General features: G+C 38.9%; 1 protein-coding gene across 1 annotated transcript in view; it reads left to right on the forward strand.

The window, feature by feature from the left end:
- The window catches only part of LOC124741781 (succinate--CoA ligase [ADP/GDP-forming] subunit alpha, mitochondrial), a 74,777-nt gene extending 57,536 nt beyond the window's left edge, over positions 1-17,241 (forward strand). The window contains exons 4-5 of the mRNA XM_047248733.1: positions 6,641-6,781; positions 16,832-17,241. Coding sequence (XP_047104689.1) covers positions 6,641-6,781; positions 16,832-16,912 — 222 coding nt within the window. The 3' untranslated portion in view covers positions 16,913-17,241. The remainder of the gene's footprint in view (positions 1-6,640; positions 6,782-16,831) is intronic.
- Positions 17,242-20,744: the final 3,503 nt, after the last annotated feature.

Here is a 20,744-nt window from a genome sequence, read left to right on the forward strand (position 1 = left end):
GCATGCTTGCTCCTTCTGTTACGAGCGAGGCAACCACTTGCCCACGCCGATCGACCGTCATTACTGCCGTATCGTCTTGACACACGTCCACTGTGCACAAACAGAAAACCGGCACGAGGAAGACACTCTCCCGTTTCTCATGCTCATACGTAAAATATCGGGTGTTCGAGACAGTGGAAAGCCAAGGGCCTCTAGAATTTGGGTCGAAATTCTCGAGGTACTACAATGTTTTTAATGAGAATGACATGGAGGTAGCCAGACATGTTATCAGGTAATTATTGAGCCCAGGAAGGATTCAGAGGCATGAAAGAATACTGAAACAGTGACAAAATGATATTTTGGTAGGTAACAAAAAGCACGGAATAGATGCATTGACACATGTTGCTGAAGACTGCAGTGTGAGGAAAAATCTAGAGGAGGTTCTTTTTTTAGTAATGGAGTTAAATCCTCTAAAGTTTTTTGTGTGTAATTTCTCTGTATTTAGTAAATGTGCTCATAAGTATAAAAATAGTGTCCCTAAAACAAATAATAAGTGACCGGAAAGAATTTGGAGTGTTTATTTTATGTTTTTTTTAGTCTGTAACACTTCTCAAGAGAAGTTCGTAATAAGTCAGAGAATGGACATGGAGAGATGTGGACTGAATCAGTCTTAGGCCTGAGAGGTGAATCATCTCGACATTTACTGCAAGGTTCAACAAAATTGTAAGATCACAGAAGTTGGAATGTCCACCAAATCCTTTAAGATATTAATAAAAAATACTAAGTCCCACAGTACTGTAGCATCATGGGCAGAATACAAGTCATGGGATGAGTAAAGATATCTATTCACATTATAGTGGAATCATTGAGGAATACAAAATTGTCTACAAACTTGCATTCATAATTATAACATAGCACAAAACACAAGTTCATAAGCTGACTTACTATGTTGAAATTCTTGTTTATGTGCCTAACCAATACTCAGTGGCTCCATTATACAGCAGTTATCACTATTCATTCATTTTCTTAGACATGTCCTCCTATGTTATTGTCAGCAAATAAGTGGGGGCATGTATATATACAGGGTGAAGAAAATTTCGCACACTCGGACTTCACAGCGCAATTCCTTACACACTAGCAATACTAAATGTAGAGCAATGCTGTGCAGTTGGGGCAGTGGATAGCATTTCGTGTTAGCACGCAGGAGGTCGAAGGTTCGATTCTGGGTCGTGGCTGACTTGTTTTTGTTTGCTAAAAGTAGTCTGTGTTTGGTTGGCGGGTCATGCACATTCACAGCTCTCGTAAAGATAAGTGTTTAATTGCATAATAACAATTAAAGAAGGCAATATTACATCATAATTAAGTAAATTAACACCTATTGTGAGCTATCAATTGAAGGATTCACTTTTTTTTCTGAAAAAAGAAAACATTACATAGGTGTGAGTTTTGGACTAGGATTTGTTTACATTGTGATATACTGTAAGTTATGTGATTGTTTCAATAAAGTAAAGTTTGTGTTGCTAGTGTATTCTTATACATTATCCATCTGATTCTCCAGTAAGTAGTTGAAATGAAGAGTACCGAAATAAGTGGAAACTTTATATACTGTAGGCTCAGCTCTCAGTTCTTTGTTTACTTTTTGCTTCATCACATAAACAATACAGGTTACATTGTTTTTGTTTCTCCAGAAGTTTTGAAATAGTATCTGAACTTTAGTCCTAAACTTTCTAAGAAAATTAATTTATTAATTGAGCAGTCTACAATGTTATTCTTGTTTTAATTGAGACTAAAGCTAAAATTTGTCTGCCATGAGTGAGAAGTGTATGACTTGTTGCAGGATTGTTAGTTCCGGGATGTGGTGTGGAGGTTGTTGCAGTTTCTTTCATTTGGGTGACTGTAGTGGCGTGGGAATTAGGGAAATAAACATGGATCATTGGTTGTGTAGCATTTGCTGCAGAAATAGGAGGATAGTGGAACAGGAGGAGAAGATTGTTGCCCTTCAGGCAGAACTAGGTAAAGCGAAACAAGATCTGGAAAGATTAAGGGGGGGGGGGGGGGGGGGGGAGAGAAGGGAAAAGAGAGGTGCAAACTGACAACAGGTTATAGAAGAAATAGGAATAGGACATTCTCAGACAGTGTGGTTGTGAATGTGGAAAACAGGTTTGATCTGTTGTCACAGTTGGAAACTGATGAGCCAAAAATATATGTAGGAGTAGACAGGACACAACAAACTTTCAAAAAGTGTTTGAAAACTAAGAAGTCAGAAAAAGCTGTGAAGAAGAAGGTTTTGTTGTTAGGTAATTAACATGGTAGAGGTGTTGCCCAACTGTTTCAGGATGAACTGGGGTCAGGTTACCAGCTCACAAACTTTTTAAAGCTAGTGGATGTCTGGGTCAGGTGATAGAGGATGTAGGTTCACTTTGTAAAGACGTCACAAAGGAAAACACTGTGGTAATAGTGGGTGGGGCAGGCAACGGCTTAGATAGGAACCCTAATTATTCAATCGAAAGAGACTGGTAAAGATAGCTTCAGCAATGAGACATACTGGTATTGGGCTTGTGTCTGTTCTGAGGTGCTATGACTGGCCTCATTTAAACTCTTCTGTTAGGAGAGTTAGTTTAAGAGGTGGAACGGCTGCTTGGATCAGATATGGGGTGTCATATCGGTGTGGTTCCTGTCAACTATCAGCAGATGGGACTATACTAGGCATGGCCTTCACCTCAACAGGAAAGGGAAGAGAGAACTGTCTGGACTAATAGCAAATAACTTAAAAAGGGGGGGGGGGGAGACACTGTCACAGTGGTAAAGTATCAGTGGTTACAAGTGACAGATCAGCAGTTCTTTTAGGGTAGGGAGGGCCGAAACAAAATATGTTCAGAGACAGGCTGAAAATGACATTCACATTGACAAAACAGGCAGCCAGAAAGCAAATCTTAATGCACACAATTCATGCAGACAGCCTCTGATTGAAACTAAAGATACTCAAAAGTTGGCAGGAAAATTGGATTTATCCAGTTGTAATTCAGCCAGTGCACAAAATCGGTTATCACTATTGCATCAGAATATCCTAGGACTAAGGGGTAAGCTTAATGAGTTGCTTACTTGTGTTGAAGAATTAGAATTGAGCAAACCAGTTGATATAATCTGCCTCTCAGAACATCATGTGACCACTGGTATAGAAATGTTAAATGTTAGAGGATTTGAGTTAGCTTCTTATTTCTGTAGAGAAAATATGGAGAAAGGAGGAGTTACCATATTTGTTAGAAACTGTTTTGATTTCAAGACTATTGATATTAATAAATTTTGCCCAGAGCAGCACTTAGAAGCCTGTGCAACAGAAGTAGTATTTAAAAGTCCTTTATAATAGTAGGTATATACAGATCACCTTCAGGAAATTTGAACCTTTTTCATAAAAAATCTGGAAGCCTCCACCTTTGAAAATTGTTTTCCCCTAAAGGTAACTCAAACCAAACAGAAGTCAAAAAATAAACTGTGGATTACACAAGGAATAAAGATATGATGTAGGACAAAAAGGAGACTGTATGTACTATCTAGGAACAGCTCTGATGTTAGAATTGTAATGTATTACAAAGGCTACTGCAAAATATGAAGCAAGTAATCCAGAAATTGTAGCAGCTTTATTATGAGAAAAAGATAATTACAAAGACTACTGCAAAATATGAAGCAAGTAATCCAGAAATTGTAGCAGCTTTATTATGAGAAAAAGATAATTACATCAGGTAAAAAATAAAAACTGTGTGGAATATTGTGAAGACAGAGATATGTGGGGCCATAAAGGAAGAGGAACAGATAGCTCTAAAAATAAATGAGACTTTGGCAACAAGTGCATATAGTGTTGTATATCTCTTGAACAATTACTTCATTTCTGTTACTGACAGCTTGTGATTATAGATTCAGTGAACAGTGTTATGGAGTATCTGAGACCAGTCTTTAAAAATAGTGTCAGTAAAATGGAAATGACACTCTCATCTACCAAAGAAGTAGCATCCATCACAAAATCCTTAAAATCTAAGTATTCCAGTGGGTATGATAACATAACAACAAAGTTAATCAAAGAGTGCTCATGTGAGTTGAGTTCTATCTTAGGTTATTTGTGTAATCAATCCTTATCAGGGGAACATTTCCAGACTGGCTAAAATATGCTGCAGTTAAGCCTCTTTACAAGAAGGGTGATAAAGAGATACTATCGATCAATTTCAATTTTGCCAGCTTTCTCAAAAATATTTGAAAATGTGTCTCCTTAAGCATCTGACTGCAAATAATATATTGTCCAAGTCACAGTTTGGATTTGTGAAGGGTTCTAATATAGAGAAAGCTATTTACACTTACAGCGAGAATGTACATAATTCATTAGATAATAAATTAGGGGCCACTGGCATTTTCTGTGAGCTGTCAAAAGCCTTTGACTGTGTGAACTACAGCATTCTCTTAAGTAAATTAGAATATTATGGTGTCACCGGCAATGCTGCGAAATGGTTTGAGTCTTGTCTATGTAACAGGAAACAAAGGGTGTTGTTATGAAATACATGTACAGTAAGCAGTCAGTCTTCATCTGATGGGGAATTAATTACATGTGGTGTTCCTCAAGGTTCCATTGTGGGTCCATTGCTTTTTCTTGTGTAGATTAATGACCTCTCATCTGTTCCATTGCCAGATGCTAAGTTTGTTTTGTTTGCAGATAATACAAACATTGCAATAAGTGGCAAGTCAAGTACAGATTTAGAAAAAACTGCTAATCAAATTTTCACTGTCATTAAACTTTGAGAAGACCCACTATATACAGTTCAGAACCTGTAAGAGATTTCCTTCCAGCATGTGTATAACATATGAAGACATGCAGATCGAAGAGGTTGACAGTGTCAAATTTCTGGGATTACAACTTGATAATAAATTCAGTTGGGAGAAGGGTATACCACAGAATTGCTTAAGCGTCTAAACAAGGCTGTATTTGCCATGAGAATGATGTCAGATGTAGGAGATATAAATATTAAAAAAACTTTCATACTTTTCTTACTTTCATTCTATTATGTCATATGGGATCATATTCTGGGGCAACTCATCAAACCGGGCAAAAGTTTTTAGTGTGCAAAAGCATGTGGTGTAAATACAAGAACATCTTGTAGAAACCTGTTCAAGGAACTTTGTATTCTAACCACTGCTTCTCAGTATATTTATTCCTTAATGAACTTTGTTGCAAGTAATACATCGCTATTTCCAACCAACAGCTCAATATTTTGTATCAATACTAAGAATAAGATCAATCTACATAAAGACCTAAAATCACTTACCTTGGTCCATAAAGGGGTCCAATATTCAGGAACACACACTTTCAATAAATTGCCAGCAACCATTAAAAACTTGGTTTCAGATAAAGCAAAGACTTTTTGATAGGCAACTCCTTCTACTCTGTAGATGAATTTCTTAACAGAGATTCAGTTTTGACAACACTTGGTCACAACAGTCAAGATTAGGTATTTTGTGTATGATAAATTTATTAATAGTGCATAACAGTGTTTCATTCAGATGGTGTGTTAATTCTGTAAATATTAGCTGTTCCAGTTTACTGCATTGTATTAACCTATTTCGACTATCTCCTGACAAATGATCAGGTTAGTAAGTATTATATGTTTTATGTTTTTATGTTATACTTTCTGACATGTTCCACACGCACAAGAATCATCTCATTTTTTGAGTCTATGGAACGAAAACTGAATCTAATCTATATACAGTTACATACTACAAACACAGAATTGGAAATACAATCCTTTTCATTGGTCGGCTTTGAAAGAAATCTTTTGCATGTTGTAGATGCAAATTGTTTCGTAACACTGCATCTACTAGATTCCAAACTGGTTTGTTGTGTGTACCCTCACCCAATGGTCCTAAGAATTAATACCAACTATTATTCTTGCCATGTTCATGTCCATTGCATTTCGTTAGAGCCTTACGTCACCAGTAGTGCTAGCAATGTTCTTTGCAAATAAGTAGTGCTTTGGAATCTAGTAGATACAGTAGTGCGAAACAATTTGCATCCATGATGTGCAAAAGGCTTCTTTAAAAGCTGACCAGTGAAAACTATTGTACTTCCATTTCTTTGTTCATAGTGCATAACTGCAAACACTTTGTAGAAGACGCACTGTAATCGCTGTATGATGATTAAGATGCTAGATACCATATCACACAGACTAATTTTAGCAAATAATAAGCCTCTACCTAGAATTGAACCCTTCACCTCCTGCACACTAACCCAAAACACCATCCACTGCCCCTACTGCATGGCACTGCTCTACTAGGTGACAGTGGCGGTTACCGTACATGTGATTACAGTGTTGCCAGTTGCCAATCTTTAACGTCCATTTACTGCCCGAAATATGAGCAAGATGAAATTTCATGATAGACATTTTTGTTTCGCCAGTATGTGACAAATCGTGCTGCGAAGGCTGAGTGTACGAATTTTTCTTCGCCCTGTATAGAGAAAGAATTGTGCTTAAACTTTTTATCATATAAATTAGTAGACTTACTCTTCTTGTCCAAAACACACGCCCACACACACACACACACACACACACACACACACACACACACACACACACACACACCTATTCTTCTAACACCAAATATATGACATTTAAAAATTATGTTTCAGGGAGATCAAGCAAAGCCTGTTGTCTCTTTCATTGCTGGTCTAACTGCCCCACCAGGGCGAAGAATGGGCCATGCTGGTGCTATTATTTCTGGTGGGAAAGGAGGGGCTCAGGATAAAATTAATGCCCTTCAAAAGGTAAAACTAATTTTGTAATGTGTTTAACTTCCATGGTGTTGGAGTGAATTATTTCTATTGATGGTTCATTTTAGTCTTTTTTAAATGCTTGTTGTAGAATTAAATATTCATCATGGTATCTTTTAAATATAAGTAATTAAATTGATGTCTTATTTGAAGGATTTGTACTTTTTAGAAGATATGAAGATTTAGACTTTTTCTGCATCCTTACAGGGAATCAGTGGAAAGTTGACGTTAATTTCAAAACAAACTGGATGTATAATTGTATAATATCTCAAACAGTAGTAACTGAGTTGTAATATAACATGGTTAGTCACAGTCTGTATAAAGATATCAAACTATGGAAAATCCAGGATGGAATGTAACAATATTATGAAAAGGAAAGTTGCTACTCGCCATTTAGTGAAGATGCTGAGTAGCAGATTAGCACAACAAAAAGACTGTCACAAACAAAGCTTTGGGACAGTAAGGCCTTTGTTAAAAATACACACACACTCACACACAAACACAGCTCACACACGTGACTGCAGTCTCATGTAACCGAAACCACATACTATGAGCAGCAGCACCAGTGCATGATGGGAATGGCGACTGGGTGGGGGTAAGGAGGAGGAGGTTGGGGTGGGGTGGGAGGGATAGTATGGCAGGGGAGGCAGACAATGAAGTGCTATAGGTTAGACAGGGGGGGGGGGGGGGGAGGGAAGGAGAAGTATCGGAAAAGGAGAGAAGTAAAAAGACTGGGTGTGATAATGGAATGACAGCTCTGTTGTGCTGGAATGGGAACAGAGAAGGGGCTGGATGGGTGAGAAAAATGACTAACGAAGATTGAGGCGGGGGGGAGGGGGGGGTTATGGGAACCTAGGATGTATTGCAGGGAGAGTGCCCATCTGTGCAATTCAGAAAACCTGGTGTTGGTAGGAAGGATCCATATGGCACAAGCTGTGAAGCAGTCTTTGAAATGAACGATGTCATGTTTGGCAGCGTGTTATTTCCTGGCCACAGTTTGTCGGTGGCCATTCATGCGGACAGAAAGCTTGTTGGTTGCCATGCCCTCGTATAGTTCAGCTAAGTGGTTGCAGCTCAGCAAGTAGATCAAGCGACTGGTTTCACTGGTAGCCCTGTCTTTGATCGGATAGGTGATGTTTGTAACCAGACTGGAGTAGCTAATGGTGGAAGGATTTACGGGACAGATCTTGCATCTAGATGTATTACAGGGGTATGAGCCATGAGATAAGGGGTTGGAAGCAGGGACTGTGTGGGTTCGGTGGAATGACAGAATACCACTGTGGGAGGGGTGGAAAGGATAGTGGGCAGGACATTTCTCGTTTCAGGGCACAATGAGAGGTCGTTGAAACCCGGGTGGTGAATGTAATTCAGCCGCTCCAGTCCTGGATGGTACTGAATTATGAGGGGAATGCTGCTCTGTGGCCAGGCGATGGGACTTTGGGAGGTGGTAGGGTACTGGAAAGATAAGACATGGGGGATTTGTTTTTATACCAGGTTGGGAGGATAATTATGGTCTGTGAAGGCTTCGGTGAGACCCTCAGTATATTTTGAGAGGGACTGCTCGTCGCTGCAGATGCGATGACCACGGGTGGCTACGCTGTATGGGAGGGATTTCGTGGTATGGAATGAGTGGCAGCTGTCTAAGTGGAGGTATTGCTGGTGGTTAATAGGTTTGATATGGACAGAGGTACTGATGTAACCATCTTTGAGGTGGAGGTCTACATCTAGGAAGGGGGCTTCCTGGGCTGAGTAGAACCAGGTGAAGCAAATGGGGGAGAAGTTTTTGAGGTTCTGGAGGAATGTGAATAAGGTGACCTCACCATCAATCCAGATCGCAAAGATGTCATCAATGACACTGAACCAGGTGAGGTTTAGGATTCTGGGTTTTTAGTAAGGATCCCTCTAGATGGCCCATGAATAGGTTGACATAGAATGGTGCCATATGGGTGCCCGTAGCCGTACCCCATATTTGTTTGTAGGTAATGCCTTCAAAGAAGTAATTGTGGGTGCAGATATAGTTGGCCATGGTAACTAGGAAAGAGGTTGTTGGTTTGGAATCCATCAGGTGTTGGGAAAGGTAGTGTTCAATAGCAGTAAGGGCGTGGGCTTTAAGAATGTTAGTGTAAAGGGAAGTGGCATCAATAGTAATGAGTAGGGCCCCAGTGTTAAAGGGAGAGTCAGTGGAGGAAATGGTTCGTACCTTTTATATAGGAGAGTAGGTTCCGAGTAGTAGGTTGAAGGTGTTGGTCTACGAGAGCAGTCATTCTCTCAGTGGGGCACAGCAACTGGCCATAACGGGGCATCCTGGGTTGTTAGGTTTATGGACTTTAGGAAGCATGTAGAAGGTAGGAGTGTGGAGAGTGGTAGGGGTGAGTAGAGAGATGGACTCCAGGGAGAGGTTCTGGGATGAGCATAAGGATTTGAGTAGTGACTGGAGATCCTTCTGGCATGGGGTCACTGTGGCATGGTTTGTAGGTGGAAATATCTGACAGCTCGCGGAGTCCTTCTGCCAGGTAATCCTTGAGATTCAAAGCAGCAGCTGTGGAGCCTTTGTCCACTGGGAGTATTATAAGTTTGGGATCAGTTTTTAGATGGTGGATTGTGGTTGTTTCTGCAGATGTAAGATTAGTTTGCATGTTGAGGGATTTGGGGAATGATGGTGAGGCAAAGTTTGAGGTTAAGAAATTCTGGAAAGTTAACAGGGGTGATTTGGGGGCAGAAGGGGTGGATCACGGTTGGATGGAGGAATGAATTGACTTAGCAGGGTTCAGTCTGATTGGTAGGATTGGTGGCGAAAAAGTGTTTCCATTTTAGGGACTGTGAGGAGGAGAGAAGTTCTGTAACAAGTCCAGCATGATTGAATTTGGGAGTGGGGCAAAAGGTGGGGCATTTGTAAAGGACTGATATTTCTGTGGGGCTAAGGCTTCTGGAGGAAACCTTCATGACTATGTTATGGGTCTGTTTAGATTCTGGATTCTGTGTGGTGGTGGGAGGGAGTTTTGGAAGGTGGGGTAAGTGTAGGAGGTCTGCGAGACAGGGTTTGTCTGTTGTGAGGGGATGTGGGGGATGTTTTGAGTTTGTTGTAGAGGTTGTGGACAGTGGTACTCCAAGGGGAGTAGGATGTGAGCAAGATGGAGAGCTTTTTGAGGTGGCATTGTGCATATTGCTCAAGTTCTGCAGGGTAAGAGTTTGTGTGTGTTATGGGTTCCAGGAATTTGGGATTGCACAACAGGAGAATTCTGCAGATGGAGAGCAGGTACTGCAAGGAGGTTTGGGCTTGGTTGATATGGTTTTGCAGTACTGTGTTGGCGAGGGCTAAGGATTGGCAGAATCTGAACAGGTAGAGGTCATTATGCAAGGAGGGATGGCAGCCAGATATGGGTAATTTGAGGGTAAGGCCATTTGGGGTGATTCCATGAGCCAAGCAACAACGCAGGAACAATATGTGGGACAGATATGGCTAGGGATAAGGAAACATTTCTGTATTGATACAGAAGGAAGGAGCAAGGATCCATGGTGGTGGAAAAAATGCAAGAAGTTATGTAAATAACATAGAATTATATCCAAAAAATTTCGCAAAAATACATCCAAAAGAAAGGTCTATATAGCTATTGTGTACAGACTCATACTGGTTTTTATTAGTCTTTAAGGTTTTGTTATGTGACCTTCTACAGAGAAAACCCAATTTTACACTTTTCAAGGGACTTCAAAAAATGGTGTAAAACACAGGAAAATGTAAAATGTGGGAAACAACCTTTTAAACTGTAAAAGTTACATGCAGGATACCCCCTTGCACTTATATTATCTAATAAAAACTGCTGATGTAACTGAAACTGATAACTGTCTTTGTAGTAGGAACGTTTGACTCAATTTCATATGTCATGAGGTTTTTGAAAGCCTGCAGCAGTGATTTATTATTTAAATAATGAAATACTGCACTAGTTACGTATTTTTTCATGCTTAGCAGGACGCATTTCGAGAATTCTTTCTCGTTTTCAAGTGGAAATATGTAAGTAAGTATTTTGTGTGGTGTTTGAATATGTGTTATTCTGCGTCTCTTGCACTGTAGTTGTCTTTTTGAGGTTATCAGGTACTGTGCCTCATAAGTTATGTAGAAAACCACACTGAGACACGCTAACTATCAATCAGATTGTTTGTTTGTGTAATATCACAAAAAATACGTAAATACTGCACTTCACAACAGGAATAAATTCTCGAAACACATTTTGCTCAGCAATGTTAAAATACGTAACTGGTGCTGTTTTCGAATTGAGCAACGCAAAGTGAATGACAGTGTCACCTAATGCTCCAAGTGGCCATAAGCTGAAACACGCTAAATACGGTTCGAAAAAGGTGTCATGATGATCACAACAATCACAAAACTGTGTTTGCACAACAGAGACAGTTTGGAAATGATTGTGATTGGTCATGATATCTTCATTCGAATGAACCTAGTTGCCCCCATCAGCCACCATGACAAGTAGAGTTTGGCAGTGATGGGAGATATAGCACGAATTGTTGCAACTTTTACATGTTTACTGGTTCAAATCTTCCGAATAGTGTCCTGGTGTCAGGTAGATTAACCACGTAATATTTGTAAACATTACTGGACAGCCAACATCATTCCTGCATTACTTTTTCTCCATAAACATTTTTTCGTAATGCATAAATTGTGGGGAAAATTATAAATGTGTTGATGCAAAATCAGGTGCAAATTAATATTGTAGGCATTGAAAATTTGATGGGACCGATCAAAAATGTCGTGAACGGTGGGAAAACGATAATTATGGGAATGTAAAAGTGGGGTTGTACTGTATTAAAGGTATTTCATACTATCTAGTTCTAAATATGGAAAGAAAGAAGCAGAAGAGCAAGCTGAAGCTAATCAGTTACATTCTCATGAAGAAAACTGTATTCACTAATGAAACTATTAATTTACACTGTCCTCAACCTGGAAGCTGATTTGCACACCACACCACTTTACTTGGTGCGGTCCTGTTAGAGATGGTATGTCCTCGCTTTCTTCTGACCTTCAGACTCATTTATCTAGCCAGTTATGAGAGACCTACAGTTCAGCATTGATTCAAAACCGCAGTGCAGTTTGGCATTTTTTGCTGCAACATATACTGCTGAAGGTAAAAAAGTGATAAGTGAAAGTAAAAATATCCCACTACCGACTAGACATTGAGTGTGAATTACGTGCATTGCAGCTAAAATTTGTGTCTCTGTAGTACATTCTCTTGAGCATAACAGGTCAGGTTTGTAGTCTACACAGGATGATAAACCACTATCCGCAGCTTTCACTTTCCTGGTTCTAGGCCACCTCCCCCTTTTCCACCCCCTCCCCTTCCCTCCACTCCATTATTAATTCTTAACAATTTTTGTAAAAGCATTTATTTACTATTGTGAGCCATCTCCAGTAATTCTTGTGATATACATAATGTGTCTCTCAATATGTGCACCTCAGTGCCATGATTACTTTGATGTGATCGGTTTTACTACTTGTTCAAACTGTGGATTATTGTTTAATTTTAATCAGTATTTTGAAAAGGATAGTTGCTACTCACCATACAGCAGAGGTGCTGATAGACACAATAAAAAGACTATTACAAAGTGAGCTTTCGGCCAACAAGACCTTTAACACACACACACACACACACACACACACACACACACACACACACACACACAGGGAGAGAGAGAGAGAGAGAGAGCTGAAGCCAGACTATGAGAGCTGCACATGATGGGAGCGGCAACCGGGCAGGAGTAAGGAGTCTGGGGCATGGGGTGTGAGGGGTAGCAGGGCAGGAGTGGACAGTAAAGTGCTGCTAGTGGGAGCATGCAGGGATGAGGTGGAGAGAGGGTAGGGCAGCTAGGTGTGGTTGGAAGGTTAGATGGAGTTGTTTGTTTAATTATAAAGTATTTCTTAATAACCCCAATTTGTCATATTGCAACAGCCACCATCTTTAGTGCTGGCAACTTCCTCCACATGCTGATACTCAAGCCAGTGCTCACACAATCACTTCTCTGCCTGGGAAACACCACCAATCTCCTGTCATTGATCATGTGCTTGCTAATGACCGCATGGATACCAAAGTTGGTCTAAGCGAATACCCTCACCTGATTCCCTTAGCTGAACCAATACTTACAACTCAAAGTTTCTTATAACTTTAGGGGCTGACACGTTGGCAGACAACACAAAATTTAAATTAGATGTTTACAAGTTCTTCCTTTTTCAGAAATGCTTTTTTTGCTATTGACAGTCTGCAGTTTGCATCCTCTTTATTTTGGACATGGTTTGTTGTTTTGCAGTCCAAATAGTAAGAATTGTCTAATTTCCTAATCCAATCCCCTCAGTATCATCTACTTTAATTAGACTGTGTTCCATTATCTTGGTTTTATTCCTGTTGATATTCACCTTATCTCCTTTGGAGACAGTATCCATTGCATTCAGCTACTTCTCTGAATCCTTTGCTGCTTCTGACAGAATTGCAATGTCATTGGAAAACCTCAGAGGTTTTATTTTTCTCTCTGAACTTTAACATCTCCTAGGTTGCCTTGAATAATTTTGGAGACAGGCTGCAACTGTTTCTCATCCTTTCTCAACAATTTTTTCTCTCCCACACCCTCAACTCTTGTAATTGCAGATTGGTTTCTGTACAAGCTTTAGATAACCTTTCACTATCTATATTTTATCTTAGAATTTCAAAGCAAGTATTACAGTCAACACTGTCAAAAACCTAACCGAAAGTTGTGAACATAGTTTGAGGTTTCTTCGGTCTATCTTCAAAGTCAAATCCTAGAGCCAGTATTATTCCTACATTTCTGTGGAACCCAAGCTGATCTCCCCAGAGTTCAGCTTTTAGCAGTTTTCTCATTCTTCTGTAAATAATTCATGTCAGTATTTTCCAACCTTGACTTACGAAATTGATGGTTCAATAATATTCACAGATAACAGCATCTGCTTTCTTTGATATCAGAATTATAATATTCTTCTTGAAGTATGAAAGCATTTTGCCTGTCTCATATCTCAGGTAGAATAATTTTGTTATGACTAGCTTTTGTAAGAATCTAAAGTTTCCTGATGGAATGCTGTTTCGGCTTAGATCTTTCAGTGCTCTAGCAAATTATTGTCGCAATAGCATATCCCATATCTAATCTTCATCTTCTGCAATATTGACTTCAAGTTTTTACCCCTTGTCTAGTCCTCCTCTATATTGCTTCCACCTTTCAGTATTTCATTCATTGCTTGATACTGGCTTGCTATCTGAACTTTTAGTATTTATGCAACTATAGCTGCTTCCCTTATCTCCAAATGTGTCTTTAATTTTGCTGTATACTGCATCTACCTTTCCCACTCTTGTGCATTCTTCTACAGCCTTATATTCCTCATATAGCAGTTCCTGTGTAGCCATTTTGCACTTTCTGTCCGTCTTATTTTTTAGATACTTTATTGTCTTGTGCTTGCTTAACTTGCTGCATTGTTGTGTTTTCTTCCCCTTTCAGTTAGATTCAATATCTCATGTGTCATACTACCACCACCACCACCACCACTACACCTTGTATTTTTAGCTATTTTATCCTATGCTGTTTTCACTATTTAATCTCTCATAGCTTCCCATTTGTTTTCTTACCCATGTTTCAGTCAGTCGTTGCCTTTTGCTACCTTTGAAACTCTCAACTACTTTTGGTTTTTTCAACTTATCTAGGTCCCATCTCCTTAATTTTTTTACCTTGTTCAATTTTAATGTGCAATTTGAAACCAATAAATTATGTGCCAAGTCCACTTCTGTCCCTGTAAATATTTTGCAGTTTAAAATACAGTTTTCAGAATCTCTGTCTCACCATTATACAGTGTGATTTAGTTGCCCCTACCGCTGGGTTTTATGCAACCCACAAGACTTTCATTTTCTCTCACTCGCTATATGCAAACTATTAACGTAGAGTTAATAAATGAAACGTTTTTGCTAGAGGCAGTAGTTCTCGAATTATTCAAGGAAAAAGTAGATAAGTGACCATCACATGTGTTTTTCTTGAATAACACGAAAACTGTGGCCTCCACTAAAACATATCCAATTACATTAAATTTCCTACAAAAAGTTCCTGTTCATTTTTTCTGCAGGACTAATAGTTTGCGTGTAGCAAGTGATAGAATATGAAAATCTCTGCCACTGGAGTTTGTTGAGTATCTTTCATAATGCTATCGCACCCACTAAACTGTTGTATGACGAAATGTGCTGCACATAATTCAATACCTCTCTCTCTCTCTCTCTCTCTCTCTCTCTCTCTCTCTCTCTCTCTCTCTCTCTCTCTCGGCATTTCAGGTCGCATAAAACACAGTGGTAGTGGCAGTTGAATCACTGTGTAAAAAACTGTCTACAACTTACTGCAAATGGTGCATGGGAAGAACCGAACCACTATTAGTAAACTTCCATATAAGCTCTAATTTCTCTGACCTTTTGAAGTAATATGTTGCCCAACTCTTGTGCTGTCTGCCACTGGAGTTTGTTGAGTATCTCTTTAATGCTACTAACCCACTAAACTGTTCTATGATGAAATGTGCCCCCCCCCCCTCCATAATTGGATCTCTGTCTCTCTCTCATCTGTCCCTCCCCCTCCTGTTATTTCAACTTCTAGGTATTTTCCAATTGTTGCAGTTTCTAGTGATTTTTTTACCAATAACAGAATCAAACAGTAATGGATCACTGTGCCTATTTATCACATAATGTTTAGTTCGTTTACATTCAGGAGTCAGCCTTCGCTGTACCTTTTATTGATCCTGTGCAGGTCACCCTACATTTCACTGCAGTCTTGTAATATTGCAGTGCTCCTACAAAAAAACTTTTGTTCACAAAATCATTCATATATTGTAAACAGTAATGGCCTTGGTATACTCTAGAAGTTACCGCTACATCTGTTGATTTCATCCCATTATGAATAATGTATTGAGTTCTGTCTTGTAAAAAGTTCTGAATCTAATCATAAATCGCGTCCGATACTCGATGACATGTAGAACTGTATTAAATGCTTCCAGAAGTCAAGGAACACAGTGCTAACCTGGGTGCCTGTCTGTGGTGCTCTGGATTTCAAAGATGAACAGTGCTGTTTGTTGCAAGATCTCTGATTACGGAATTAATGTTGGTTTCTATAGAGAGGATTTTTGCTCTCCAAAATGTCAATGCAGGAGCACAGACCGTGCTCCATAACTCTACATCAGATTGATGTCAGTGATAAAGGCCTGTAATTACATGGATTAGTTGTGACAATCCCTCTTGAAAACAAGAATGGCCTTTGCTGTTTTCAATTGCTTGGTACCTTTCTTTGTTCCATCAACCTATAATATAATACTACTAGAAGGAGAGCGAATTGTTTCACATAATCTCTGTAGAATCTCGCAGGTATTTCGTCTGGTCCAGATGCCTTTCCACTGTCGAGCAGTGTTAGTTGATTCCATGATTATTTATCTCAATATCTGCCTTTTGAGTGTTTGTTTGATGTTTTAAAGGAGGTGCACTATCACAATCTTCTGCAGTGAAACATTGTCAGAATACTGAATTCAGTATTTTAGCCTTCTCTCTTATCATCTTCCATTTTGGTACCATTATTTCTTCAGTTTGATTACTTTTTGTCAGATCATTGTACATATCTCCATATAACGAGATGCTGAGTCACTGCAACTTAGCATCTCCGCCATATGGTGAGTAGCAACTATCCTTCTCATTATATTGTTACATTCCGTCTTGGATTTTCCATTGTAGCAATATGTCTGTCTTAAAAGGTAAATAATTGTTTTTAATTCCCGAATGTATCTGACCTGAAGCAAAGATTTATTTCAAAAAAGGGAAACTGTAGGAATGAGATAATTGTAAAGAAAACTTTTGTTTACAGCTGTGAACCCACATGTCTAAAATGGGTAGGAGAGTCCATATTTCTCTTTAATCTTTTCTTGGTGTGGATTATGAAGATGAAAACTTAGCCTAGGGACTTGATTTGTTACATATAGATTTCATAGCAGTTTTGTTATAAACTACACTTTTTTTTCAGGCTGGAGTGGTGGTGACAAAGAGCCCAGCCCAAATGGGAAATGAACTCATGAAGGAAATGAGGAAACGTGGCTTAGCTTGAGAATGTTATTCAACCTTTTACTAATTAATATTGCAGAGCTTTATTGAAGTGAATGTGTATATACACTTTTTCTCCCCTATAAAATATTTATATGTGAAAAGACATAGATGCATCGATTTTTATGTGTGAAATGTACTGATAAATACGAATGAGTCTTGAGATACATCGTGAATATTTCATGTTTTCTTGGAATTAGTGTGAGATATGTTGTACAGCTTTTGCTGTCCTTTTTGTTATTCCTCTGTAAGTACTTGTTGAAGACTGTGTACAGGTGTTGAAAATATGTTTTTGTCTATATTATGAGAATAAACCAGGACCATTGTATTTTATATGGTCTTATTTGGCACAGTTTATATGTAAGCTGTTGTTAGGAAAAGATTACTTGTAGACTGACATATCAGCTCAAAACTAAATTTTATTAATTGCACAATCTATGAAATAACAATACAGCCATTTCCTTTTACTTGAAAAAGCCGAGTACATATGTTACCTTTCCTGAATGAGAAATGTGATGTCTATATCCAAACTTCCATTTTCATCTCAAGTCGTATTTAAAGCTTATTAATGTAGTAAATACACAGCCCAATACTTTGCCCACTTAGTAAGGTGAAATATATTTGTTATATTCAAATTAAGTTTTCATGGGTACAAGACTATATAAATGAAAGTCAAGATGGAAGACATATTACAATAGGTAAAAGAAAGTAAAGTAAAAACCAACAGATTTTGTTAGCTTTACTGCTCATACATTGTTAACGAAGAACACAATGGATTTTTTAGCTTTACTGTTCATACACCATTAATGTTTGTCATCATACTGAACACAATGTTAATGATTTTCTGGTGGAGATGGATTATGTTTTATCTAGAGACACTTTCTAGACTTGTTATTTCTTATACTTGTCCAGCTCAAATAGTGTCATCTTACAGTTGTTTTAAAATTAAAAAGGTTACAAAGCAGAGAGAAGTTATTTTAGGTTGGAAGGGACAGAGAAATGTGATCAGTGTTTTCAGCAGTTTGTTTGGTAATCCACATCATTGCAGCAACTTGACTATCACTGCTGGATAAAGGTTACTGCTGCTACTGAATGACATCTAGCCATCTCATTGGTTGTCACTACTTTGTTTTCCTGTGTCTTAGTATCCATCAAATAACTGTTTTAGTAGATGTACACATGACTACTGAAGTAAACTGAAAGTTCTGTGACCTGACATAGCATCCAAATTACCAATGAGATCACCCCACCCCTGGGTGCCAAAATGTAGTGAATCCTTCAAAGTTCTCTGTAATATCACATAATGCATATCACCAATGAAAGGTCCCCACACTGGATGGAAAAATGCAGTGAACTAAAAATTCTTATATCTGACATGAAATGACATGCAGATTACTAATGAGAATGCCCCATCCTGGAAGCCAATAAAGATATCATTAACAAAATGAAATCAAACAGCAAAATGTTACGAGATTAAGGGATTGATGTATGCATGGAATACATTAATTAGAGGATAAAAACATTAATTGTTTGCTTTTGTTACAGTACTTCTTACACCAAAAAATTACAAATCTCAGGGCTGATTTGACTAGGTGTGGACATGACTGAGTTATTCAGCAGAAGGAGGGGGGGAATGAATCACCTTACCTTCATTGTCATCTGTGATGAGTAGCAGGCACCAGGTTGGTACAGCGCATTGCTTTGGAACTGTGCAGTGTGTGTCGGCTACCCTCTTCAGGTCCCACAGCTTTGTAGGTCACCATGGGTTTTGTAGCCAACACAGCTTTGTTACGGTGTTTGAAGATGGATGTTGTGCAATGATATTGTAATTCTCAATTGAGGGCTTCATTTCAAAGCATGTCTGTAAGGATTTGTCCATTTAACATAGAACAGGAAAAGAAAAAGTCACAAAGTGACGAACATTCAGATGGGAGTAAGGATCAGATTCAAGTCAGCAGACTAAGTAGGTGATGGATGGAATAACCTCCATGTCCTCGTGCTTTAGCACTATTTTGCCAACTGCCATTCACTTCTCATCAGTCTTCTTAGCTAACAGACTCCTCGAATTTTTCATGCTCTCAATGTTGTCATTAGCAGACAAAATTTGCAATGCCAGCCAATGACTGATCGCCATTACATAACCATGCCTCCCAGAGCAGGGTGGAAATTTTCTATCTTAGTTGGGCTGGTGTGTGACCTGGGAACTGGCGTCTTTCTCACATGTTCACTGTTGAGGCTGTTCCTAGCATTTGTCGCACATTGTTTGGATGCTTTTTCGCATTCCTTAGTTGCTGTGAAAGCAGCCACAAAACACTTCTTTGTAAGAATGGACAGTCTCATGCTTCTGCATTGTCTAAAAATTTGCTGGCATTAGTGATTTATAAGCAAGATTCTTACTGCCCAGCAAACTTTTTTTTAAGCAGGTTGACTACTTTGACAGTTCTTTAGTTTCACACATCTCCTTTATGCGAATTCTTGGCATTTTTATGTCTATGCTAGATCTCAATACTTGCAGGGCTCCACAACTTCTCAGCATGACTCTGAAGCAGTTCTAAACCGCTGTTGCCAGCCAGCATTCTACATGTGCACTCTTGACGCTTTTCTGTTTGCAAGGTGTGTCTATTCTTTAAGTAAGCCAGTGGCATCCACCAGCCTACCCCTCACATGCTTGCAGATTTGCCCCCCCCCCCCCCCTCCCCTGCATGTGTCCTGGCCCTGAATGAGGTCTGACTTCCCCTTCATCAAGAGCTGCTGGTGCTCGGAGTTGGCAAAAATTGCCACCAGCGGAGGTATCGCACTACGTATCCAGAAACTTCCACACCAGTCCATTTTCTGATTGATTTTGTTTTTCTTTCTCTCCTACTAATACTCAACATGGTACTCTGTTGCTCAATGAATAACTCTAAGTTTTTTGGGTCAGAACTCCATGCCTCACTGCTGAAATAAAAACCAGCGATACACTCTGACTGTAACTTTCTGTTTCAGATAAATTAGAGATTTAGTTTGGAAAACCCTATTTAGTTTACCAAAAGTACTCTTCTGTGTATTACTTTACCTGTATTTTTGTATTTATGACAGTTGAAGACAATGACTGGATAGTCATTGTCTTCAACTGTTATAAATACAAAAATTATTCAGCTTGTTCTGTAGCTGCTTCATATTATTACTGTCATACATCCCTTTTCATCATTTCTAGCATGCTCCTTTGCATTGAGCAACTCCCAGTTTTTACACTGTGTATCCATGTCTCACTGAAAAAAAGCTAGAAGTGGCAGTACACATGATGCACTGAACCCAGTTTCAAACTATCTTCTTGATTTGTTGGTAATGGTTGAGCAGTCAGGGATTAGGATGGCTCCTCTCAATTCTCCTGTTATTTTCTGAGTGCAGTACTGGGGTGTGTCATTGGGATGAAAGAGGGTATTGTATGTTACTCAGTAAGTGTATGTAATTCAGTTGGTTGTGGATTTAGCTATGAAATGATGATGTGGTTGAAATGCTTAATTCATGGGAGAGGTGTCTACAAGATGATTTCACAAACATCACATATTATTACCTCTTTTCACATCTATACAGTCAGTAGTTTCTTTTTAAGTGATGGGGTACTCCAGATAATTATGCCATAAGATTTTAATGGGTGGAAATATTGTAAGGTATTTATATGTTGGTTTCAAAAACTAGCAATTATGTGAACAGCAAAAATTGCTGAAACATAACTGTTTTGAGAAGCTCAATAATACCTTCCTTTCAGTTCAGACCCATCAATATGAACACCATGCCATTTTGAACATTTTTCTGTTCACTGGCTATTTCCAGTAAAACTTTCTAACATAGTT

The sequence above is a fragment of the Schistocerca piceifrons genome, chromosome 1 (genome assembly GCF_021461385.2).
Source record: "Schistocerca piceifrons isolate TAMUIC-IGC-003096 chromosome 1, iqSchPice1.1, whole genome shotgun sequence".
Classification (NCBI taxonomy): domain Eukaryota; kingdom Metazoa; phylum Arthropoda; class Insecta; order Orthoptera; family Acrididae; genus Schistocerca; species Schistocerca piceifrons.